The 26,381-nt window shown below is 37.6% G+C and overlaps 1 protein-coding gene across 1 annotated transcript in view; it reads left to right on the top strand.

Annotated features, from left to right (window-relative positions):
* Positions 1 to 26,381, top strand: part of LOC102098568 (neural-cadherin) — a 66,850-nt gene that overhangs the window by 13,439 nt on the left and 27,030 nt on the right. The window contains exons 4-17 of the mRNA XM_065028367.1: positions 10,061 to 10,258; positions 11,081 to 11,306; positions 12,446 to 12,650; positions 14,113 to 14,224; positions 15,537 to 15,786; positions 18,032 to 18,174; positions 19,986 to 20,158; positions 20,767 to 20,935; positions 21,452 to 21,622; positions 22,493 to 22,665; positions 23,705 to 23,872; positions 24,459 to 24,708; positions 24,808 to 24,935; positions 25,794 to 25,980. Of these exons, the coding sequence (XP_064884439.1) occupies positions 10,061 to 10,258; positions 11,081 to 11,306; positions 12,446 to 12,650; positions 14,113 to 14,224; positions 15,537 to 15,786; positions 18,032 to 18,174; positions 19,986 to 20,158; positions 20,767 to 20,935; positions 21,452 to 21,622; positions 22,493 to 22,665; positions 23,705 to 23,872; positions 24,459 to 24,708; positions 24,808 to 24,935; positions 25,794 to 25,980 (2,553 nt within the window). The remainder of the gene's footprint in view (positions 1 to 10,060; positions 10,259 to 11,080; positions 11,307 to 12,445; positions 12,651 to 14,112; positions 14,225 to 15,536; positions 15,787 to 18,031; positions 18,175 to 19,985; positions 20,159 to 20,766; positions 20,936 to 21,451; positions 21,623 to 22,492; positions 22,666 to 23,704; positions 23,873 to 24,458; positions 24,709 to 24,807; positions 24,936 to 25,793; positions 25,981 to 26,381) is intronic.

The following is a 26,381-nucleotide window of genomic DNA, read 5'->3' as shown; positions in this document are numbered from 1 at the left end:
CACTGTGTATCTTTTTGTGGCCATTTGATAGTTTGTAGCCTTAGTTTTAACCTAATTTATATATTTTCTGGAAACAGTAATTACTGGAAAGCAGCCGCAGGAAAATAAGGACCCCCAGTGCAAAGAGCCTTTTAATGGTGTGGGCTCTGCTGTGCTTGTGGAGGAGTGATAATCCCAGGGACCGGACAAGAGAGGAGGTACTTGTTTCGTGGTTCAAGTTTAGGTGAGTTCCTCACATGAATTCTTAGAAAGATTTTTAAACAACCCAGTTTTAAGAAATAGAGAAAAACTCACAGGTCAATCAAACCAGATAGACTTCATGGACCTATAGAATGTTTCATTTCAGATTAGTGCTGACCTGTCCAACGTGATTGTCAGGTCCTGGAGTGCAGTAACGGGTCTGGCAGCTCCCTGGGTTTGGCTGCCTATGTTCTGACTCGATGCAGACAGTTGTCACCAGCCTTGGCTGTGGCCTCTGCCCCGTCACTTGGGAGCTGCACTTAAGCTTAGACCCTGTCCCAAGCCCCCAGGCTGGGCTGTACCTGGCCCTGTGTCCTGCTGCCCCTGACTCTGCCTTGCGGACTTGGCCTCCTCGTCACCGTGAATCTGCCGGGTGACCACCCGACTGTGGGACGAACCAGGTTCATCTCTCAGGACCTGCTCTTGCTGCTCAGGGACAGTGAGGTCCCTGCCAGTCTTGCTGTCACCCTTGACTCTCATTTCACCTCACACTGCAGAGCCAAACCCACTAATTTGAAATTGAAATTTGGCCCAACAATATTTACTTTTTTTGTAATTTACAAGTGTGCTGGCCAAAAGAAAAAACAACCAAACCAAACAACAATCAAACAAACCCAGCAAAACCACAGAACCCCAAACCAAAGAGAAACACCAGGAAAAACTCATACATTAGCTTGAGTAATGAGATGCTAAACAGAATTCCAAAATTTCAGGGCTTTTTGGCACATAATCCTTCATCAGGGCTTTTTTAGCACATGATCCTTGATGAGCAAATTCCTCTAGTGACCCCACTGGTCACTCAGCTCTGGGCTATCTTCTTCAGTTAACCTTGCCTGGAAAGAAGTTACGATTATCCTCATGTTTTCTGCCAGATTTTTATCCCATTTATTTCATTGGGACACAATTTATTTAGTCTTTACAGACCCATAATACTATTTTAAGTTTTTACTTGGTGAACAGAAGGTAAAATTTCTTCCACTGTCATACACTTTAATATTTTATCATAAAGCTAGCATTTAATTTGAGAAGGAGCAATTATTCCATTAATGCTTGGGGAAGAGCATGAAAGATCTGTCTCTCTAATCCTCTGTTGTCTCAAGCTCCTTTGACTTTACTTCATCCATGGGCATTAGTTTTGTAATCCTGTCATTCATTTTTTCTTATCAGAGGATTTACTAAGGGTAATGTTTAACATGCCTTTCAAATATTTAACACCAGTCACTTTTATTTTAAGTATATTTGTCTTTTTAAAATCCACATACAGAGTGGAGATACCAGTTTTAGTGATACGTGTATTTTAAACCTTGAAAGCTTTCATGCTTGGAAGCCAAGGATGAGATGTTTTAATTTCATCTGAGGCCTTAGTCCCTTACTAGCTGTATTGATTCTGTGTGGATCATCCTTAAGAATTAAGTAGCTTCTGGGTGATGTTTTGCCTTTTGCAATTCTTATTACCTTGTTTATGAATTACAGCTGTGTTAACAGTTACACATGAAGCTGGGCTGAAAGTGAAATCATCGTCTATTATCCAGCAGGTGTGTTTTGTTAAATGGCAACGGTTTCAATGCTGTTGAGTCAAAAGAAAGCTTACTTCCCATCTTACAGCGGGATGGTAGCTACTATTTCTTTAGCTAAGTTCTCTCCTTATGGTAATACTTTTTGGCAATCAATAATAATTTATTAAGACACATGTTCTGTTATTTAAGGATGTCCATTGCAATTATTAAATTGCAGTTGTTCTTTCACACCTGGGCATGCTTGGTTTTTCTATCTGCCACACTCTGCGGATGGATACAACACTGAGAAGTCTCTGATAACATGGTTATCACTTTACTCTCTTTTAATTGGTAATATATATTAAGATCCACTCTGACACAATCGTTTAGCTCATCTGATGCTTTCTTTGCTTTTGTACTTTTGTTTTCTGGTTTGCTTTAACGTCCATGTTAAAAGCCAGATGAGGGTGAGGAACCGAGATATGACAGACTGTCATCATTCTGTCTGCAAAAATATCAGGCACATTAGGAGAGAATGGGGGCTGTCCACAGCTTGAGCCCATCAAAGTTATCTCTTTAGAAGGTTTATGTTTAATTAATGAGCAAACTACTGTACTTAAAAGTAGCCCATCATATACTTAATTAATTTTTCAGAAATGACAGTAATGCTCATGCATAATTGTCCTATTTTTTGAAGGGTATACAGTAGGACTGGCCACAATAACCGGTAGCTTTTATCTCATGTTGTGGTCTGAAAATGGGAACTGAGATTTCTCCTGATTGCAACTAGAGACTTAGGACACGTTTTTCTGGAAATGTACCTTCCCAAACCTTAGGTCAGTAGATATTCTACATGAAGACATATTCTAGAGTGAGGTATTCAAGGAGTTCGGTATTATATTTGCAAAGTCTTCTCAAAACAACAATGTCCTCTCAACCAAACCCACAATATTTTACTTGTAGTAACCCAAACAAATAACAATCCCCTGATTTTTTTGAAAACATTTGTCTATTTAAGGTAAAAGTCTTAGAAGCTGGAGCAACTTAAAAAAAAACAACCAAAAACCAAAAAAACCAACCAACCAACCAAAAAAACCAAACCAAACCCAAACTAACTTGAATACTTAATTTCCTTGCAGATGCAAACCAGAATGTGATAGCAACATTGACCCAAAGGCCTGCAAAACTTTTGACACTCTCATAATCTCCTTTTACAGATAAATTGAAATGACCTAAAAATGCCAGGAGCAACCTAGCTTCTCAGCCATTATTGTTTAATCATAATAATATCATACCTCTTCCCTGAGTACATTCAAGGAATGTAAAATATTTGTCCACAATTGTAGAGACATGTTCAGTCAAGTACATATTCTATATTGTCAGATTTTTAAAATCTGAATGTCTGGCGTTGTCAGTTTTATCAATTCTACTGATGCGGAGAAGCCTACATTGTTAACAAAACCGAGGATTTTATTTTCAGGTCTTGTCTTATAGAAGTATCCATTGGATTTTTGAGAGAAAAGACAGTCATATAATTCTAATGAAATCAGAAGTCTGAGGATATGTTGGATTTCACAGATTGACAGCATCTTTTATAATTTGACATGGTGAAAAGAAATGGGTTTAGAGGCAACTAAACCTACAGGATTTGAAATTGCAGTCGAGCTATTTCAGCATGCATGGCTTTCAAGGCTTCGTTTGACCAGCATAACATTAACAAGTTGTTAACTGAATAAATACTGAAGCCGTCTCCTCCTTCCTGCCACCCTTGGTGTAACAATACAGGTAGGTGGGGAATATTTTTTGAGTTGCTGTATGAAATGATGGGATTTATTGGTTTGCAATATCTGTGTGCAATCCAGTGAATCTTTGTAAACCGACTTTGGTGTCAGGTTGGAGGAGCTAGTTCATGGTACTTTACTTTGAAACCCTCATTTATAAAAAACACCGCACAAGAGTTTTTTCAGACAAACCCAGATTCGGTAGAGCTATAAAGAACTAGTGGAGAACCTAAAGAAGAAAGGAACCATTGTTCAATCAATATATTGGGTTACTTGTAATTTTCAGTATGTTCTTCAGTTTTGACAAACGTTAGACTCCACTAGAGGTTCATGATTTTGAGGCCTTTCAGTTCCTTCTAAATATTGTCCCTCGTATGTCTTCAATTTGATGTGAAAAATTACTAATTATTTTGCGAAGTTGTGACACCTTTTTAATGTAGTTACTTATTACTGTTTTTAAAGAGCATTTTTGCTATGGTTAAACTTCCCAGCAAACCACTTAATGTTTTACTTTACAAAGGATAAAAATTGTGAGTCATGGCATAGCACGTATTTCCTGTGAACAGAACTTGGGCCAGCCAGTGTTATGTTACCTAATGCAGTCAGAATTCAAAGTAGCTTCTGCTTATGAGTTTTCAACCATAGATAGGCATGAAAAATAAGCAATTATAGACAGATACCTGTGACGAGGTTTCAGCAGTGGATTATGAAGGTTTTGGTGATAGGGAATGAATTTCAGTGCTGCAGCTTTTGTCAGTAATAATATGTTAAAAGGAAGCAATTCCAACTGGAGGCAATATCAGAGGAAAAGCAGACTTCAGGATGAGCTGCCCTAAGAAGGATTTTTGATGATACTCGAATTGACTCTAATAGGGAATTAAGCAGCTAAAGTAGGAAAAAGCTCTAGACTAGAGTTTATAATTTCAGTTTTAATTTTTTTATATAAATTGAAAGAGAGCTGTAGAGAGGGCTTAGTTCTAATATTGCTAAAGGGCAAAAAAGTGGTGTTTGCAAATATGTGGGAAAAGCAATCTGTTCATAGAACCTGTTTTCACGAGTTTCCATAATGAAGAGAAATAAGAAAAGAGGAAAAAATACTTTCTGATAAAATGAAAATATTATTTCACCCTTCTGAATATGAGGTATTATTTTCTGTATGACTTTTAAAAATACTGATTTTTAATATATGATGTTCTAGTGTTATGTTACTGTCATGTTTATGTGCAGCAAGAGCCATCTTGAGTTTTATCTCTTGTTACCCAGTATCTGTGAGAAAGCTGAAGCTGGGGAGGAAAATCTGTCAAATGCAAAATCTGCACATGTTCTAACAGTGTAATTAACAGAACTATTGTCTTAGTAGGATTTGGTTGAATGGATGTCATTGTGTAGGGTATCTACAGCGTGTCTGGCTTGAAAGTCAAGCATCTAGTGTTTAATATTGAGGAGATTTTGATTGGTAGTGTATTACAAAACAGTTTGAAAATTCTTTTAGGGATAATTAAGCCTGTGTCAGGTACCTGACTTAGGATCTCCGTAGTAGGTGGACTTACACTGTGGAGTGTAGTTGCAGGTATCTCCACTTGTTGGGGCCTGGTATTTAGGACAGATAATTAAAGTGTGTGTTTGTAGGTCTTAACCCAAATCCACAGAGGATTACCAGTTTTAAGCTGTTTCTGCTAAGATTTGAGTGGAATTCTAATATATTATTTCTCCCATAATGTAGCAATATTACTGCACAGGTACTATCTATATACTCCTAATAAACTATTATTAATCATAATATACAAATGCAGATACATAATAGTGTACTACTAGTGTTAATATGCTGATGTACATGTATAATATATTGGCAAGATACATATGGGGGGTGTTTTGATGGAAGGAGGTGCTGAGACACCCGAACTACCAGGAGATGGATCTTTCTAAAATTTCCTTCCACTATCTAGAAGTACAAAAGATTTTCATAAATAGGAGAATTTTAATATATTATATATATAGAAATGAATTTTACATACCTTATAAAAATTATAGGTTTAGTTTAAGCTCCATTCTTTAGGAAAACACAACTATTCTGTAGGCGAGCAGCTATGTCAGTTGCAAAACATAAGAGAGTGCATTTTGTAATGTTTATGTCATGATAATTATGACAAATGAAAAACTTCTAAATATTTACTGTGCTCATTAGAATGTGAAGTTATTCTTTAAAAAATCACATTTACAAACATATACCTTGAAATTCTTAATGCGTTGTCCTGCTAGACATACACATACTAAACATTATTGTCCATGTCAGTCTCTTCATCACACTCATTGTCCTCTGGCAAGTCCTTGTCCCATCACGCTTCATTGGGCACCCTGATGTTGTTTCTACAAGTTGTCAGGTCACATTTATAGGTCTCTGTGCAGAGAAATACAGTCCTGTTCGGTGTTTCTGTTATAGTTTTTGCTTTGATATATGGCACGCAGTCAAGTGAAAACTGACTTGCAGTCATTTTCCTCCAGACTACCTCTATCTGAAAGTGAAATCATGATGATTTATTTAGTGTTTTTGCTTATGAATCAGATTGCCTGTGGTTGATGGAAGAAGATAATATACCAACAAGATCTGTGAGGTCATATGCGGTAGAAAGGTATACTGGTCAAGAGAGGCACTTAGGCCTGTCTCTTTGATTATGTGCATGCGGTTCCTGCTGACTAGCCTAACAGATTTCTTAAGACTATTCAGATGTTTCAGAGGTAACCAAATATTGCTGAAAGCTTTGATCTTGCCAAGATGTCAAATGACATTAAGGTCTCTTAACTATTAAAACAGAAGTACCTGGAGGAACATGCCCAAGTCCTTTTAGTTTTTGATTAATAAAGTTCAGTAGAGCATGTGAGGGTTAATCTTGGTCCAGATGCAGTTTTACACAGTTTCTTTACAAGAGATATTTCTCAGTTATAATTATGAACTAAGTGCCAGCAGTGAACTGACAATCAGTAAGTGACAGGAGTGGAATTTATACCCAGGCTGATTACTACTCATTCAATAAAAATCAGTTATTCTTCTATTGTGACTTGTTTTTTGATAGAGGAATACATGCATGTTAAGAACTTTAGAACTTGAAACAGAAGGACTCTGTGGGTTGATTAGGATATTGGTTTCCAGACCCCAGAGAGACAAAGATCAGTAACCTTTTACTCCTGGCAGGGTTGCCAAGGTGGCATTCAAATCCTCAATAGATCTTGCTATTATAGAGGTGGATTTTCAAAGGTTCTTAACTCAGCTTCTGATTTAGTGCTTGCTATTTTAAGCCTGCAGTATTCCCAGGCAAACTAAGCTGATAGTGGGTGTTTACAAACTTGGGACACAGCTTCTACAAGACCCATTCTTTTGGGAAGAGACAGGCAATTCTCACACAAAAGGCAAATCTCCCTTTTGCACTTACTATTTTGGGGCAACCTTTTAATTAAAATCTTGGATCATTCAAGCAGACAATAATCTCATTTGCCACTTCTCATTTAGAAGTTACCCCGTCGTGTGTTGCCGTGGTGTATTTCAACCTCAGACTCAGATCAGTGTCTATCAAGTTCCCTCCTCTGCAGTTTCTTCAGGTGTCTTGGACTGGCTGCTCTGGGACTTCTGGAACACACATTCTGACATGAAACACATCTGGTTCTGTTTAGTATGGCAGTGGGAAATAATGTCCATGCTGCTGCTTTTTACTCCATGATTTTTGGACTTTTGTTTGATGCTCCTCCTGGCTTCTTTTGTGCTATATAGAGAAGAAAGCATGCAGCTGATTTCACAGGTTGTCTAAATGTTGAAGGAAATAATAGCTGGGTGACTACGAGGACAGTGTGATAACTGTGGGCTGCAGTACACTCACCTCAACATCAGTCTCTTTTTGTAATGAGGCAGTTCGAGTTTATCATTGGAAACTTTAGCCTTCCATGGTATGTTATAAAGAACATTTGGCTAGAGAAAGCTGATCTGAGCATCCTCACGCCAACACTGCTGGCTGCAGCAGTGCAATACACAACACGCACCATTTGTCTCAGTTAGAGTCAAGACCTTGTAAGACTTGGGTATACATGGAAACTGAGACTTTTTCCGTGAAAATATAAAAAAGTTTGTTGCGTGTATCCATGTTCTGTGATGGTATAAGGCATGTTTAGGGTTATTTTTCAGGAAACCTCTTCTGTGATTTACTGTTTGATAAATTAGAAGTTTAGTTTTGCTGTAGTCACTATTTTTTGCATACGTGCTGTCTTAAGCTAATATATTCTCTGGACCATTGCGTTCTGAGTACAGGATATAATTACAAAACAATTCATTTGGATTTAACAAGTTTACTGTCAATTCACTTTCTGTTTCTCTTTAGAGAAAGAAAAAAGAGTGATGTACTCACAGTTACTGTTCTGAAATTCAGATGAATTCGTACAGTTTTACAAGCTTAACTAAAAAGAACTTCTGTGGTTATCTTGGGTGAATGCTGATTTTTCTATTAAGAGAATTTTCTGGATAAGAACAGAAAGTACTCAAAGGTCATGATGGATTAAGTCTCAGGAATCTAAACTAAGAAACTTACATTTGGCTTTGTTAATCACAGCACCAAGGAGTTTTCTTTACGACAATCCACTTACTGGTTGTTTATAGATTGCAGATTATGATACGATGTACTAAATATGCCACTCGCCGTCAGACAGAGGTGCGTAATTATGAAAAGCTGAAGCTTGCAAGAGACTGATGTGAAAGATATATTAGTACTGCTGTGGGAGAGAGGGGATAACATTAGTAAATGCAAACATCAGACAAAAGTAACGTGTTTTGATGAGAGCCTGGATGTTTTTTGGAAGGGGCTATAACACTGCAATTAAGGACGTGGAGAGGGAGTACTGGTGGTGAGCTGAAGTGGCCCATCCTCCTGGGAGAATATTCTCCTTAGCAAGATAACACTGTTTACAAGATTAGACGTTTAGGCAACACTTTAGAGTCTTAAATACTAGGTTCTTTGTATTATTAATTAGATTTAAATTAAAACTGCTAATTTTAGGTGTTACTCTTTGTGTGTTGTTTCAGTTCCTGTAAGGCTATTTTGGAAATAAATACATGCATGTGTAGATATGTTTTCATGTATGTATAAATAAAAAAAACACACTGAAATCAAGTAATAACACCATCAGCTTTAAAAATTCTGACTTTACATCTGTTATTAAACTTGCGGATAAATGATGTTGTAAATGTAGACAGCTGTTTTTACCTGGACCACATTCCCTTTTGCTTCCCCAGGTTTGTTAGTGGGGCTCAGGACCATGTCAGTGCATCTGTGGGGCGCTCAGAGTGGGGCTGGCTGTGCGTGCCCCCTTGTTTGGAGCCACAGGCACTGACCGTGGGCTGCAGCAACACTCACCTTGGCTTCTGAAGCAAAACTTCTCATAAGTTCAGTGCTGGTCTGCTTGGAGCCAGGCCAGCCAAAAGGCCTAAGTTATATTTATACATCCCTGATGTTACTGGTAAATATTATCAGCCACAAAAAAAAGTACACACTTTGTGACAGTCTTACGTTACCCCAGCTGAGTTTCTTCGAAGTCTGAGCTAGCCGTGTGTGACTGAAGGAAGCGTTTTTGCAGTTGAAAATGTGTATCAATTTGTTAAGGAGAAAATGACTTTCTGTCTTCTGTATCACTTTGCTTTCTCTGTAACGTGAAGATTTTAATCCTACCCTTTGGTCTCGCGTTCAAAAACTTTCTTCACCGAGGATGTTTTCCTACTCTTTTCTCCTTTAACAGGAATGCGTAATTCCATTCCTGGAGATTTCAGAGCAGTTCCTTTAGTCTGATATTCTTCCTTTCTGCCACCTTTTCAGCAACACCTGCCTGATATTTATTACTTGTTTAGGAGCACTACTGTCTTCACTTATTGATTAAATAATGACAAAGGTATAACAAATACTTTTTCCTCCATTTTTAAGGAACTTGTACAGTGGATTTTTGGAGAATTGAATAGTTCCATTCTGTGGTGATTTGTTTTTGGAGTTTTGTTTGCTTGTTTTTAACAGCATTTAATCTTTAATAGAAGTGAAAACCATATTAGGATTTCACTGAACTTGCTAACCAGGAAACTCACTAGTTAGCGTAGGTCGATTAGGATTTTTTGGCAACAGTTATTTAATTTTCAAAATTCAGAGTTGCTGTAATCATTGTAGAGACAAAATATTTATTTATACCTCTTTTTTTCTTCAGCAAAAAAAAATTCAGAAAACACGTATTTAAATTTTAAAAATTTAAGAATACATGATCTTTCCTAAAAAGAGATGTTAATAGAATGTAACATGCGTGTCCCTGATCTTGCAGTTCAGTGGTACTTGTGCGGGTTATTTTTTCCCCGCATTGTGTCTGGATGCTGTTGATTGCAGAAGAGCCTTAAAAGCCAAGTTTTTCTGGATTACATGCCAACAATATTGCAGACAATACTAACTCAGGAATTGATACATGTTTCTGTTTCTCTGAGTGCCATCGAGTAGCTGCCTCAGTATTTCTTTGTTTTTCTGTGGCCATCAGGAAAGGATTGGTACCTGGTGCACTTGTCACTTACTGTGACAGACGTGAATGACAGCGTCCCCGAATGGGCCATGGAGCCCTTCCCGTTCTTGGCTGTGGTTTCCCCTGAAGCTGCGGGCGGTACTGAAGTGTACAAGCTGCTTGCTGTGGATGCAGATGAAGGGATCGGTGGAGCTGTAGAATATTTTCTCTTGGATGGTAAATTTTAACCCTCTCATTTCCTGCATATTTAGCTTCACTATTGTGAATTTTTTCTCTTTTATCCTCACTTCTATTAGTGAAAAATCTTCCCTGCAAAAGGTTCATAAACCTTCAGCTTTCTGTGTGAGAAAAAGCAACTTTCATTGAGGGCGCAGGCAAGATTTGCTAGATTTGAAGTACGTTCTCTGTGCAGAGTTGGGTTCCCGCAGGGAATGGGGGGCTGGAGCAGTCGATGCTCCTCAGGGCTTTGGCAAGGGGGTGGCAATGGGGCCGCCTGGTCCTGAGGTAGAGCAGTACATGGAGCACAGGTGGTTGGGTGGAGAGGGTTAATGTTCCTTCTCCCTTGTGGGAGTCATGTTTCTGGTTCATTTCTAACAGTTTTTTAAGTGTCTGGGTTGTGGCTTAGCTTTGCAAAGTTAGTGCAGACTCACTAATGATTTTCTTCATGGGGGTCTTAAAAGGAACTTCAGTAATAGTTCAAAACTGTCTGAGCAGAAGGGGAGTAGCAATACCTCTCCAAAGGTAAGTTTGTTCTTCTTGGCCAGGACTCTAGCAGGGTATTTTCTCGTAAGGAATATTTACGGTCAAACAACAGCAACGTATTGGAGGATAGAGAAGAGTGATAATTGTTTAGAAAAGTATAATGCAACTTAGAATGAATTAATGTAGTTGCTGATTTCTAAGTTCTAATCAAGTTTTTGTGTGCATGGTGATTCTGGGCCCAGACTAACTCAGGAATTTATACTGTGTTCTCCTCTTGATTTTAATCAAGTAAAAATGTTCTTTGCTGACAACAATTTGTGGATCTGTTCTTTTTAGGTGGTGAAGACAGATTTGAAGTTGAGAAGGACACTGGCTTGATTAAAACGACAGGTTTGCCATTGGTGAGGGACAAGGAGTATTTGCTGACTGTGCTGGCAGCAGATAAACTTGGAAGCAGAGGGCCCCCAGCCTCTGTTTCTATAATTGCTGGATTTCGACCACCACAGTTTACAAACATATCATACTTTGCTTATGTTCCTGAAAGTATGCCACAAGGAAAATCGTAAGTAACAGTTAAAAATAATGCTGTGAGCTTGTTTTCCTAGCTTAACTTCTGTTTCATCTTCACAAAACATCAGTATTGTTTGTGAATGATAAATACATAATATGAGTAGCGATTTAGATATAGAAGCAATCAAGATGCAGTTTGATTGGTGTATTTTTTTAGTCATCCTTTTATACAGAAAAGTGGTATTGAATCATTACAGTTTCTTGCTTTTTTTTTTAAATGATATGGAAAATATTAGCAGGTGTTTATTGTGTTTTAATTTTCAAACAAAATGCAGAATACAAATTAGAACTGTTACATCATGAAGAAGGATCTCCTGGTGCAAAAGAATACAGTCATTTTATGAGTTAAATTTGGAGAAGAGCCTTCTCCATCAAGTGAAAATCAGAAAAAATAACTGTCTTCATCAGTCACGGTGACAAACTGAGCTAAACTGAAGATGCCACAAAACTTGTCATTTTATTTTTCCATCCTTTGTCTAACCATGTGGATCTAAATATCACAGAAAATGTTAGTAACATAGGTCCGCCTTAATACTGGGTTCTGTCTGTCCCAAACTGTGTTGTTCTTATGGAAAACATTTCCTCTTCCAGTTGAATCGAGAATACTTTTGTCCTAACATCTTCCTGTGTTATTATATTATCTGTAGTCTTGTATTGTACTGTTCAGACTACAGAATTCAGTATTACAGTGTTTAAATAACAAAGGTGTGTTAAGGTAAAAATATAGCAACTGTTAACAGCAGACAACGAGGTTGTTCTTTAAAACTGCAGTAAACTTAAATAGCATGGGCACAAAAGAAATGTAAGAACTGTGAGACGCTACAATACCAAACAAGTACCTGCCATTTTGGGTTCAGTTATGTTTAGGCTTAAGAAATTGTCTGTTCCTGTGTTTTTAATCCTTACTGTTTTCTGTTTCCAAGAATCCTATCTATATCTGTTTAACCTCAAGGTGATAGAACTACAGTATAACAAAATGTTTGAATTTGGTGTTGACTTCAGTGAGTATTGCTCTGATCAGACCTACAGGATTGCACCATCATTTCTGTTATGTATAGTTTTTGTCATATCTTTCAGTATGTTATATTACTTGCTTAAGAATCCTCTTTTTCTCTTTATTTTTTAATGCAGCTTTCTTACAGTCACTGCTGTATCATATCAAAACAAAACCCTGAGCTACAGTTTGCTAACTAATCCTAGTGGTCTGTTTAGTATTGATGGGGCAACAGGAGGTATCAGTTTAACTCGGGATGTGGATTATGAGAGTGACCAACACCAGTATCTTCTTTTGGTCAGAGCAGAGGAAAATGAGGGACACTTCAGTAGTGCAGCTGAGGTAGGTGTTCACTTCTGACATTCTGTATATATGGGGTGTTTCAAAAAGATGGACTTGATTTGAAATCACAATATCTCTGCAACCACGAAGCGCCCATGAACGAAACTCTTACCACTTGAAAGGGCAGGGCACAGAGTTTCTAGATAACTCATTAAATTGTTTGTAAATTTTTGTGAAATTAACGTGTTGCCATTGTGAAATATACTGCTTTGAAATTGGGTCCATCTTTTTGAAACACCCTGTATTTCAGTTTTCCTTTAGCCTTTCCAGGTTTCTGTACTGATTCACTAGGGCTCTCATTTCCCCAGCTCATGCTGTCTGCCCCTTTTAAAAGTCTTTCTGTCTATGGGTAGATTTGGGGACTGATTCAGGTACTCTTAGGGTTCACTCTTGCTGATGCTGAAAAGGCTGTTTCTGAGGAATCAGGATGCTGTTGCATCATAGATCCTAGGCCTTATCTGGGAAGCTATGGAAACAGATGCACCACACCACACGAGGTCTTGTTTTACTCTAAACCTTCATAAACTATGATGTATATTTGAGATTGTTCCAATTTAAAACAGAGGCAAAACAGAAAGTGTTCTGTATCAAGAACACGAAGTGAACTTGTAAAGAGAGAAATTAACAAAAACTCAGAGATATTAGAAGATGATGGTTCATGGTGTTTTGGAAAGCTGTTTGACACCAAAAATATTTCTAATTATAGTTATTACAGTTGTTTGAGTTCAAAGATTCACTGAGCTAGGAAATGCATGCAATATGACAGTTTGTTCCTGCTGCAGGAAATAACATGGACACTATAAAGGGAATCAGAGGCAGAATTATTAGGAATGAGTGGGAGGACACAGAGAGACAGTGTGTCAGTGTAACCAACAGTGGCTGTAGCACACCAGAGACTGATTGTTTCTATTGTCTCTTCTCTGTACTACTGTTCACATTGTTAGCAATACAACTGTGGACTCATATTTGACATAGGAGTAAGAAAACAATTTTAAAGATATTAGAAGCAGGATAATTTTTCTTACTTGTTTTGCAATAATCAGTTCCATTTATGTCTGATTTACACTGCTGTAAATGAATTCAGGACTTGGTCTTGGAGATTTATACTGCTAAAATGCAATATGCTTGGCAGTAGAATTTTTAGTGTTACAAATCACAGAAGTGTTGGAAGATGAGGTAATAGAAAAAGGATGCTTGGAAAGCAGACTGTCCATTCTTCTTTAAATTAATAATAGGAAATAATCAATGGAAATGAAGAGTGAGTGGAAAATGTTGCTGTAGGGGACTGAGACTTGGCCATTCCTAGTACTTTGGAATCTAGTATTTTAATGGTCTTATGAGCTATAGCTTCTGAAGACCTCAAGGATGTTTTTGGTATGTCCTTCCATCTGATATTTGAAGAGCAATGAAGTCGTTGCCTTGATTCACTTTGCTATTTAACATTCCTCTCTTTTTCATTCAGGTTTTGGTTGTAATCACAGACGTGAATGATTGTGCCCCTGAATTTCATCGGTCAATTTACAGCAAAGTTGATGTTCCTGAAACAGTTACTATGACAACTGCACTTCTACAAGGTTAGTACTTCTAAAACTATTCGTTACATTCAGTATCAGAATTTTTTTTCCTCCCACTGATTAGAATTCAGTTTGGAAGGTAAAATTACCTGCCCCAGCATGGATAAGCGCAACTCTCTGAAGGCAAATGGCACCTTGTAGAATTAGGTCATGATTATGAACTCCTGCCACAGCCCAAACAAATTTGGGGGATGGGAGATGGAGGAAACAAGTCGTCTTTGTAGGATTTTGAAGTAACAGGACTTCAGTTGTGGTTGGTAGTGCAGCAGCTGGCTTATAATAGCAATCTTGCAACATTCCTTTGTTTTGAAGGAAGAGAGTGATGTTGGATGAGAAATTACAGACACACCAGCTCAGCTTCTCTGCCTGTCTGTAAGAGACCTACATGGGATTGCCATAGGAAATACTGCTCTTTTGTGCTAAAAGCCTCTTGCATGGTTTAACTGTTATATGTGAAGTTTTGTTTGGGTGCTTAAGAAAAAGACCTTGCTTCTTCCCAATATAACCAATAACTTAAGCTTTAAATGATTATGCTGTCTAAATTATGATTAGGTAAACTGCAAAAATCCTATAGTGAAAATGTTTGTAAAGAAATAAGCAGGTCCTGGCAATAAAAGAAATGTATGTCAACTAAACGGTTGTAAAAGGGCCTTATATTAGTCTTTAGCCCTTACATAAACTTTTCATAAATCTTCAGGGAGAAAAAGGAAATTAAAGTACAAGAAAATTGCTGTTGCCTAGTAAACAGCATTTTTTAACCTCCTACCATTCTATTTAGTGATTTATTCTGTACTTATGGTAGTCTTCAGTTACTCTGCCAGTAACTGTGCTTTTAGCATAGGTTTTTGTAGGTTGTGGGTGGGATCTGACAAACACATTGATTTAACTTGCATCAGTTGAATAAATTTAGATGTTTCGTCTTTAACCACACAGGGTGTGATCTGTCCAAGTGTCCAAGCCAGCACTATAGATCAGCTGGACAAGAGAATATGCATCTCTGTGGGAATGTATTCTTGGTAGTACAGGGCTCTTTAAATCCAGCAGACAAAGGCGAGATCTAGTGGCTGAATTCAATCAGGGACTTAACTTTTTTCTTAGTTTTTTTTTTTTTTAAGCAACTTATTTTCAAGTAAGGGTTAGCTCAATAGAAAGCCCAGAAGATAGCACATTTTTCTAAATGATTTCAAGCACTGCATGCCAAGGGAAATGCTATTATGGTTTTATACTACACACTAATTCTCTTGTTAAAGTACTTAGCATTCCAATTCACAGACTTTGATCTACACAATGTCTTTCTCTTCTCTTTTCATAGTGACGGCCACTGACTGCGATTCAAAAGAGAATGCCGAAATACTGTATTACACTTTGAGTCAAGACTTCAGTATTACTTCTCATGGAACTATTTTTCCAGCAACGCAGTTAGACTATGAGCGACCTAACCATCTCTATGAATTCGTAATCATGGCTGTAGATAAAGGAGAAGAGCCAAAGACTGGGACAGCAACTGTTAGGATCCATGTTTCAAATGTCAATGATGAAGCACCTGAGTTTTCCCAGAAAATGTAAATACATATTCTTAAAATCCTGTTATCTTTGTCTTTTACTATTGCTTTATTCATTTTGGTCGGAAGGCTGATCGTTACAAGATGGTAGCTGGTGTTGGTTCAGTCAAATCTGAGAGTTAGGCTTACAAAGGTGGGATCATCTTTTGAGTCTGAAAAAAACAGGCAGAAAAAGGAGGCAACTCGGTGTTGTCCTCAGCCCTCATCCGGAGTACATGGTGGTATTTTGCCTTTTAATTGGGCAATTTAAGCTCGGACAGAGTCATCAGCCTGCATCCCTGGTTATAATTGTTAAAGAAAAAAGCTTAGATGGCAGAGTCCTGATTGACCACTGAATCATAAAACCCACAAGATAAATGTCAGTAAGTGGAGTTAGTTCCACGCCCTACAAACTCTACTACCTTTTTTTTTTTCCCTTCTTTTAGAGGATCAGTAAGCATTTTTCATCCATAGTTGGGGCTCAGAAGCATCTGAAGCACTGTCAAAAGTACTATAAACTTGTATTTGCATTAGAGGCTTAGTAATGCAATTCCAGTCAGTTTCTGCATCAGCTTTCCACTCTTTAAAAGCAGAAGTTGCTCAGAACAAAACCCAGGCAGACATTTCAGAGATGCTAAGCTTATGGTTTAGGTGAACAAAACATCAAAGCTTTCTTTATTTAAAGCTTTACTTTATTTAAAGGTAACCTCTGGCTTCAAAATCTTGTGCTGTCCGTTCTTTCCTAAACATTGCTTAGAACATATGGCTTGGAAAAGTTGATCTTTTTAAGATTCTTACTGCATCTCTATACATTTTCAAATACTAAACCAGATTAAGTTTCTCACTCTTCAGATGATGTCTGCTCTTAATTTATTTGTTTTAATACTTAGGGTCATTGAATATTTAGTTGTATCTGTTCCCTATGCAATAGCAGGAAAACTGCCATCATATATATTTATAGACTGGAAATGGAATTGAATTTAGCTCCTGGAATTCAAATTCTCTCAAGTTTTTGTTTAACCAGGTTAACCAGACTTTGCTTTTGCTTTATCTTTCCGGTTATGAAAAAAATCTTGAACCAAAATGTGAATTTCAGACAGAACTTAGTTGAAGTGAAGTAGATTTATCATGAACACCCATCAGTTAGGTCCTGTTGAGAGACTGGTTTGCAATGAATGTTATGTTCTGTGCCAGGCTAATACAGATCAAGATGAAGATGATGTCCCTCTGGCCCTTTGTTTAAATAGATTTACAGTCTGATATAAACTTATGATTCCTTGCCACAAGCTTTCTTTCATCATGGTTATTCTGTGTCTCAGTTATGAAATGCTTAAGGCTCCCACTCTGTTTCATTTTGTCATTATTTACTTCTCCTTTTTAAGAGACCTTCTCTGGTTACTTGAGCTCTTCTGTCCCTATATTTCATATTTAATATTAGCCGAATTACTGTTCATTTGCTTTCCAGATGCAGAGTGAAGACAGTGTCCTGAGGGTTGTGACTGAGCTAAACCAGAATAATCTACTTCCCTTACTTCATTGCATATTAAATTGGGGGAAGAAAAAAGCTGTTTTCACAAAGCTTTTGATGAAAACACAGATAACTAGACAGCAAAAGCCATGGGAGACGTTTTCTGTGCATCCATTTTATTTTTTTTGAATTTTTTCCTATTCTTAGCATATGAAGAGTTGGTCCATAAGCACTCTGAACCTAGTGGCACGTGTGTATTTTATTTATATTATTGGATACACCCAGCTGCAGTTCATTCTTATGGCTGAGCATTGGGATGTATACTATGGGCATGTTTGTAGTATGCATAGTCTGGTCTGTGCTAAATCCAGTCAGATAAAATAATAAATATTTGGGACTTTGCTAAAGCAGGGGGCTTTTCTACTCTAGAGAGCATTAAGCTTAGGCTGATAATGCCTCTTAAGAGCTTACAATGTCAGTGATGTGTCTGGAATTGAGATTTTTGTAAAACTGACATTATGCATATATCCTCCACATCTAATTCTCATCTTAGTCATGTTGGTGCAGAGACTACACTGAAAGCATTTTGACAGCTTGTGTTGGAAAGTGTGCTATAATAAACAATACTATCATTTCACTGGTTAACAAAGAAGCATCTTATCAGTGTAATTATATTAATAAATGACAAATCTCTGCAGTGCCCTTTGTACAAGTAGTCAGAAGATGTTGTAAACCAGTTCTGTATATATTGTTTCCTGTCTAAGTTCATAAATGTGTTATCATAATTTACTTTAACAGCTACAGGAGTTTTGTTTCTGAAGATGCAGGCCCAAACACACTGGTTGCTACAGTTAATGCTGTCGACCCTGATGGAGATGGTGTGACATATGATATTCTGTCTGGGAATCAAAAAGGAAACTTTGTTATTGACCCTAATAAAGGTAATAATATATTAGCTCTTTGCTGCTGCAGCCGTGATGTTGGTTCTGATGTGATGCAGCTTGAACTTGACCTTCGTTTGGTAGCAATTGTAAAAACTGAATAGCATATTCTGTTTTTGAATCTAATAGTAACCTAATTTTAAAAAATGCAGGAAAAAGATGCACTTGTTCTAGACTCCATTGTAATGCTAAAAACCTAGTATATTTTTCCTAAAAGCTTTGTGTAATTGACCTGTCTTACTTGGTCGTTGCTTCTTTTCACTTAGTAACTTAATAGAGAGCATTATTATAATAACACATAACTTAATAGACAGTAACTTAATAGAGAATGTTATTATTGATAACAGTAAGTGTGGCATTCAAAAATGTCAAAAAGGATGTCAATACCATGGAAACGTTCCCAAAAATATGATTTACAGGTAGCTTGCAAGAGTTGAAGCGTGATCCTGAATTTATTGAGAGCTCCTTTTATACTTTCTGGCTCAAAAATAAGAGCTATGGATTCCAAGAGTTAAATTTCTAAAGTTAGTTTGGCACCTAAATAGGAACGATGGTTTTAAAAGTGTCTGATTGTACAGGGGTAGTATATCTGGTACTTCTGAAAATCTTTATTGTAAGTGCTCAAAGAATCTTAACATCTGATTGATAGCATCTCTTAGGATTAGCTCCTTGGTTTTAATAGAGATAATCATGTATATGTACTTTCATACTTTTTTACCAATTAGTTTTTGTAGTCTTTGAAACTTAATTTTAGAAACATGAGCATTTTTTTTCAAAACATGCCTGGGCTTTTGTTTCTTAATAAACCAATAAAAGTTTATACAGTGGCCTGGAGCCATTTATTTTCAGAAGTGGTGTCAGGGGAATAGTTTGTACCCCCTTGTCACAGAAATGCCAAGGTAAAATGGAAATGTGTCAAAAATAAGTGCTCCAGATGAAACAATACATTTGCAAGGAAACTGCGTGACACCAATGCTGTGACAATACTCTGTTGTAATGACAATTGCTATTATGCCTGATGAATAATGGAGGTGATTGATGGATGGTGGAGCAAAGGAGTGACAGCTTCTCACTGCACCGTCTGAGCTGCAGTCACTTCTGCTTTTGTAGCAAGTTTTTCCTACATCTTTCTCCGACAGAGCCTTTCTGTCCCATCCAGCAGGATGTATCATTTGGGCAACTTGGGAGAGTAGCAAAATATGGGTTTCTGGGAATAGGCCAATATAGCTGAATGCTCCGTGATTGTGCTGTGGGAAGGTATAATAGACTCGTGCTGTTTTGTGTTGAGCTGGTGTGGGTGGCTGCGAGAGCAGATGTGGTGACATGTGCTTCATTGCAGTAGTGACACAGAACATGGCCAGGTTTTCATTTTGTTTTGTTTTTTTTCTGTGGCAGATAGACTAAAGCTAGTATGTGCAGGTCAGCTGAGTTGGAGCTGTGGTGTCATTTAGCTCTGCAGACATACCTGAGACAAACACACCTGTTGTGCTGTCTTAATTGTGTTTGAATATCAGACTACAGTAAAAATCCCATAGTTAAGTTAAACTCTAGCATTGTGGTTTATTGGTGAATGGGTAAGCCAGAATGGTTTGGTGCCATGCTTACTAGTGAGAAGAATAACAGTAACTGGTTAATGTGGTAAATTAAAAAAACAAAACAAAACACCAACCAACCAAAACAAAACCCCCACAAACAAACAAAAACCCCCACCACAACAACAAAACCCCCAAACAAACCAAAAAACCCCAACAATGAACCAAACAACAACCAAACAAACAAAAAACCAACTACACACCCTGTTGTTTTTGCAGGACTAGTCAGACTTCGTTCAAGTCCATTTCCTAAGCTGCAGGGGACAGAATATGTTCTTAATGTCACAGCTACTGATGATAACGCCTCTGGAGGGCCCCATTCTCTTACAAGTACTGCCCAGGTTGTTGTGAAAATCGATGATGTCAACAATAACAAACCTGTCTTTCAGAAGGTAAATATATGAGGCTGTTTGTATTGCAACGTATGGTAAATGTTTGAGACTGTTGTCAGTGCAAGCGATGCAGCTGATGAGCTATTCAAGAGCTGTTCTGCTTTCATGTCTTTGAGCCATGATGCTGCTGCCTTCTCTATCTTTTCCGTCCCTCTTCTAAGACCTGCAGGTTTTGTTCTCCTCTGACTATTCATGTCAGTGTTGGAAGTTCTCAGTAATCTGGCCTTGACAAAGTTACTTTGTGAAGAAATGCCTTTTTGACCGAAGCAATTCTGTGGTTTGGGCAAGTGTATGCCCTCTTTTTTACAAGATTTTTTGCTAATACAGGAAAACGTTTGTATTTTGAAGTATATGCAACTGTAACTTTTCCTCCAAGTATTTTCATTAGTTGGAGATGCCCAGTGGCCTCATATTGTGTGTTGTTTGTATAACTGCAAAATAGGGAGTGAAATCTGTAAATTAATCATTGTACAGATAAAACATTAACATCAGTGTGTGTGAAGCTAAATCTATTTTTTTCTTTTCCTTTTCTCTCCCCTCTAGTATATGTTTAAATCAAATGGCATGGTAAGTCCTTGACTTTTCTTTGTTTTTCTCCATTCTCTTAGTGTCAGGATTATCGGGAACATGCTTCTGTATTGGAAAACCAGCCTTCAGGGACAGTTGTACTGCAGGTTGAAGCCACTGATGCTGATGAAGGAGCCAATGGTATAGTGAAATATGGCTTGATGCATAGAGGTGGTGTCCTACCAGCATTTAGTATTCATCCTGACACAGGTAAAGCAAATATCAGAACTGATGCTGGCATATAGAAACTGCTTTGTAAATTGTATTAACTGCGTGAACAAATATTCTCTGTTTAGTTTCATGCATGTCAACACTGACCTAGAAACCAAGTTTTCCCTGAAATGTGGAAGTTCTGCTGTTCAGGCTAAACTTTTAGAGGATAAAAGACATGAAACATGCCTTTTCCCCGGACTTACTGCTCTTCAGAATATTTGTTTTTATAAAGTCATTCTTTTAAATTTAGTTTGGTACTTATCTCCATTTTCTAAATTTAAGTCTAATTGTATATGGATGTAAGTGTGTGTGAAGTTGTGTCTGCCTGAGCAGTACAACTTAAGATGATAAAATTGTTGAATCTTGTGATTGGATCCTTGAACCTGAAGTTCACAGTATAGGTGTATTTAACCTATTGTATTATATCTTAATGTATTGGGAGACAAATATCTAAAGGCAGAATATTGTGAAATGCATGGTATTTTAACTCTCTGGTATTTAATTTATTTTCAGGAGTTCTGACAACTGTTCAGGTATTTGATCGAGAAAAACAGAGAGAATATCCTATCACTGTGACAGCAACAGATCAGGCAGCGGAACCACTCATTGGAATATGTCAGATAAATATTATCATCCTGGACCAAAATGACAATGATCCCAGATTTGAAAACACCCACTATGAATGTAATTGAGAGTCATTGGATAGAGTTTCAGTGCCCTGAGTGTGAGCTTACCTGATGTCTAAGATATTGGGGTTTTGCCTTTCCTGGCAGTAGATTTTGTAACCAAAGAGGTGATTGCAGCCATAGATGCGTTTACCTTAATTAACGGCAGAGTTGTTATTCTGTGTGATGTGCAACACAACAAGTACAGTGTTGTCTCATAGGCCTCCCTGAGTGTCATTATGGGACAATTCCTTGAAACAATAGCCGTGGCAGTTGTGATAAAGATGTAAGTGAGCAGTGCGGAGCACTAACTGTAGCCTTTGTTTTCTGATTAATAGCTTTTTGTCATAAATTTTGATTACATATTTTTCCTATTTGAATTTCAGCATTCTCCACTGTTTGTTTTTTTACCTTTTCTTCTTGGTTCTTCAAAAACCCCTTCCTGTTTGTAGATAAACACGCAGAGGCATGTACAATATTCATAAATAATGATTGCCTGATAATTCTCAGTTACTTATACTACACAAATCCTAGAAAGTAGCTTCTGACAGTGTATCCTCTTTTTCTGGGTTTAAGTGATAAATAAAAATTCCATTTATATATATTTCATACAGAACAATTAGTCCCTTAATAAAAATACGAGACAAAAAAAAAAGGTAGCATCTTATGAGAAATAAGAATTCCAGGTTATGATTGTGATAATGTGCAGTTCAACTGTGCTCCATAGCTCTGGAGTGATCGCAGCTCTTTAACATATTCAGTTTGATTTTTATGGCTATTGTTTCAAGGAAGATAAAGTTATAGCTTCCATACATTATTACTTTAGTGTTTCTTCATTTGTACTTTAGTGAATTAATAATCAGTCCGAAATTTCCTTTCTTTACATTAGATTTCCTAAGAGAGGACACTAGAGTTGGAACCAGCTTTCTTCGTGTTGCAGCCCATGATGATGACTACAGCTCAAATGCTGCCATTACATATTCAATAGCAAATGAAGAACCAAATTATTTACAAATCAATCCTACTACAGGCTGGGTGTTTGTGAACCAACCCATATCTCAGGTGTGGTACTTGCTTTCCTATTTGGAGGTGGCTATCAATATATCACAGGAGGGACTGAGGTCACGAGTTTGTCTTTACCTCCACGTTGCCCCTTCACATTAAAGGATCAATACGTCATGTTTCAATTAAATACGTGTCTAAGGCTTTTGGCTGATGAGTTCATTGACTTTGAATTGCATATAAGCAAGCCCTTTTTTCAGCTGGAAAGTAGCAGCTGACAGTTGTGCCTCTGAGAACTTGTTCTTCCCGTTTCATTAACTTTGGCATGTGAATACCAAGGACTGGAGGGCTGAGACCACGAGCAGGGGAGCAAGGACACGCTGTGGGACTTCACTGTGTTAACAGGCAATGAGTTAAGACACAAATCTGGACGTGAAAGAGTGTGAGATTTCGCTTCTGATGCAAATGCCCATCTTGATACATGTTAGTCATGGTGGACTAATTGTAGCTATCCCTCGGGAAGGGCTTATCTAAAATTTACCGGTTTCAGCCATTTTTAGATGCCTACATAAGCAGTTTGATATTTTTGGAGCTGTAATTCATGTTGAAGTGAGAATATTGTTGTGTATGTCAATCTTTAAATACCTAATAGATATTTTTAATATTGGAGTTTAACTTCTAAGTAACTGACACACAAAACTTTGAAGATATAACCTTTTTAATATATTTTCATTATTAAATCTAAGAACCCTACAGACCCAATAGCAAAAACTGTTGATAGGTAGGTTTAGGACTTCAGGGGCTCCACAAAGTGGGGTTTTTTTGTTTTGGTTTAAATTTTGTGTGAAATTTGCTAATGTTTACTGAGACAAACAGCAACATTTTCCAACAATCTTAAGTAAAGCAAATAGCAGAATTTTCAGCAACCTTGTACCTGCTTCATATTCTGAGCTCAGTATTCTGCAGCTGTGGATGTTTTCCTTCTGTTACAGGTTTTCCTAAGTGCCTTTAATTTTATGTAATCATCATTTTGGAAAAAAAAAAGCTCATCGGCCCCCTGATCCAAACCCTCTGTAACAAAAACTTTTCTACTGTTTAGAGGTCATCTATAATTCGAGAGATTATTGCTACAGATGGAGGCAATAGGAGCAGTAAAGTTGAACTTGTGGTAACTATTACCACTGCAAAAAACCAGCCTCCACAGTGGGAAAGAGACAGCTATGAAGTTGTTATTCCAGAGAATACTACACGAGATGCATCGGTTTTGGTAAGGCTGGGACAGACTTGTTTGTCTATAGCTCTAAGGCTATAGGCTAACTGACCATTGCTTATTTGCTTAAATATAGTGAGCTTTTAAAAAAATTTGGTCTATTGTAGGAACAAATGATCTACTATCAGTTTTCTTTCAGAAATGCTAATGGTAACCAACATTTTCACTCTGATTTGTATATGTGCAAGCAACTTTAAATTTCTTTCCCATTTAGACAACACTATAGGTGTTCCAGTTTTTTGAATGCTACCTGAGGTTGTTATTAGGCTTAAAGTACTTACGAGTTGTTCAGTTTGATGGCTTGGAATGACTCATAAGAACACCTTTATGAGTTAACACCAAAATACGTGTATTTGGGATAAAAACATGAATAATCAAACATGTAATGACTTGTGAACTTTGGCTGCAGTTGTTTGCAGCCTGGAGGTGTCAGACAGGGTTAAGATTTGGTATCAGAAAGTACTTGTCCTAGTGTTTTCAGTTGAGAGCTTAAGATCTGAGAGGAGCTGATACACAAAAGCTTTTGGAAATGTTGCTGTACCTACAAAAGGCATTGATTGTGCAAACCTTTTGAACTGTGCAGACAATCAAAGCAACTTCTCCCCTTGGTGATCCCCGTGTGACTTATAACCTGGAAGAGGGACTTGTGCCGGAGACCAACATGCCAGTTCGTTTCTACCTGACTCCCAACAGACATGATGGTTCTGCTTCAATCCTGGTGGCTGAGCCACTAGATTATGAAACAACGAAGAGCTTTCTGCTGAGGGTTCGAGCCCAGAACGTTGCTGCAGTTCCTCTGGCAGCATTCACTACCATCTATATTAATTTAACAGGTGTGTAAGCTGCTCAGTGATGTTCTAGTATAATCATAGTTATTTTTTCTCTTTAAAGTGTTATAATTTTTTCTTTATATGCTCTTTTTGATGTTGTAGATGTCAATGACAATGTCCCATTCTTCACCTCGTCTATTTATGAAGCCTCGGTAACAGAGGGAGCTGCTGTTGGGACATTTGTCGTTCAGGTGTCTGCCACCGACCTTGACCTTGGTCAGAATGGTGAGGTAAGCAAGTGGGGACCTACATCTTCTGTGATGAAAGGTATGGAATAACTTCTCTATGAACAGTGACTAAACAGACTAGAAGTCTTTAACCTAGAAAAGGGACGACTAATAGGGAAACATGAGATGAAATAAAGTAAATTACATGTTTCTCTGTCTTGCCATGTGAAAAATGCAACTAAAACTAGTAGGTGTGAGACAGTAAACAAAGAAAAATTACAACCTGTAGTGCAGATGAAAAACTTGCACTAGAATGCTCTGGTTTGGAAAGGTCTACAGAAACCTAAGATGTAATTGGATAAATTAATGAAAGAAAAAAATGAATTAAAGAGTTCTATGAGTTGTAAATCATTGAGGGTACTGAAAACTGAATACTTACAAAATATGTCGAGTTAACACCAAAAGTGGGTGTATTCATTACTGATTTTAAAAACTGAAAGTAGGTATATCCATAGAATAAGAGCGCAAGCTGAAGTCAAGTGCATGAAAACGTACATATAATAGAGACTAGAATGTGGACCATGATACTGAGCAAGTTCAAATTCAGCTCGCCTGTGGCTATTATATTAATACCTGGGATCTTTAGCTAGGTTTGAGTGCTGTTGCACAAGCATTGTGCGAACGTGTCTTAGTGAACTTGGGAACTGATTAGACAATACAAATTCATTTCTATATACAGTCAACATGCAAGGAAGTGAACTGACTTTAAATTGGATTGCTCAAGCTGACAGTTTCCTCCAGCTTTCTTGGCCCTGATCAAGTTCTCAAACACAAGAATTCTTCCTCTCTTAAGTACTTATTTAGGTGTGAACTATCCAACAAAAGGAAGTATAGATTAACACCTTGTTTTTAATCCTTTAGATAACTTACTCCCTGTTACATGACAGTGGCAGAGACTACACATATTTTCGCTTGGACTCACAGACAGGCTCAGTATACACTGCCTCAGTGTTTGACAGAGAGAAGAAGGGATCCTATCTTCTAGAAGTCAAGTCAGTCGATGGCTCTGAATCAGCTCGACCTGGAAAACATGGAAAGCCAAACTCTGGTAAGAGACAGATGTCGGTCACAAGCATGATTTTACCTGTTTTAGTCTCTGAAAACAGAAGCTCTAAAATGCAAGATTAAACGTCAATTTCCTTCCTTTCCAAGTGTACTTGTGGAAGAGCATCCATTGTTTTGGTTCTGGGTTTTAGTTTTGTTTCACTGTTTGTCTGTGCTGCAGTTCTATCAGAGCTGCCTGAGATATTTTATATGATGATCAGGCAAATTTTTTGTTCTGAACTTAAAAGAAAACTAGGGCTTCATAGTTACCGAATATTTCCTAACTAGGAAATATGCACCCGTTACCCATAGGATGCAGATCTTTGAGTAGTGGAGGTATTTCTCTGAATACTGCATATGCTATTGTATTCAGTCAAAAGTAATTATGAAGTATGAAGCAGGAAA

The sequence above is a fragment of the Columba livia genome, chromosome 13, assembly GCF_036013475.1.
Source record: "Columba livia isolate bColLiv1 breed racing homer chromosome 13, bColLiv1.pat.W.v2, whole genome shotgun sequence".
NCBI classification, from domain to species: Eukaryota; Metazoa; Chordata; class Aves; order Columbiformes; family Columbidae; genus Columba; species Columba livia.
The sequence above is the reverse complement of the archived record's forward strand: the minus strand, read 5'-3'. Positions and strand labels throughout refer to the sequence as shown.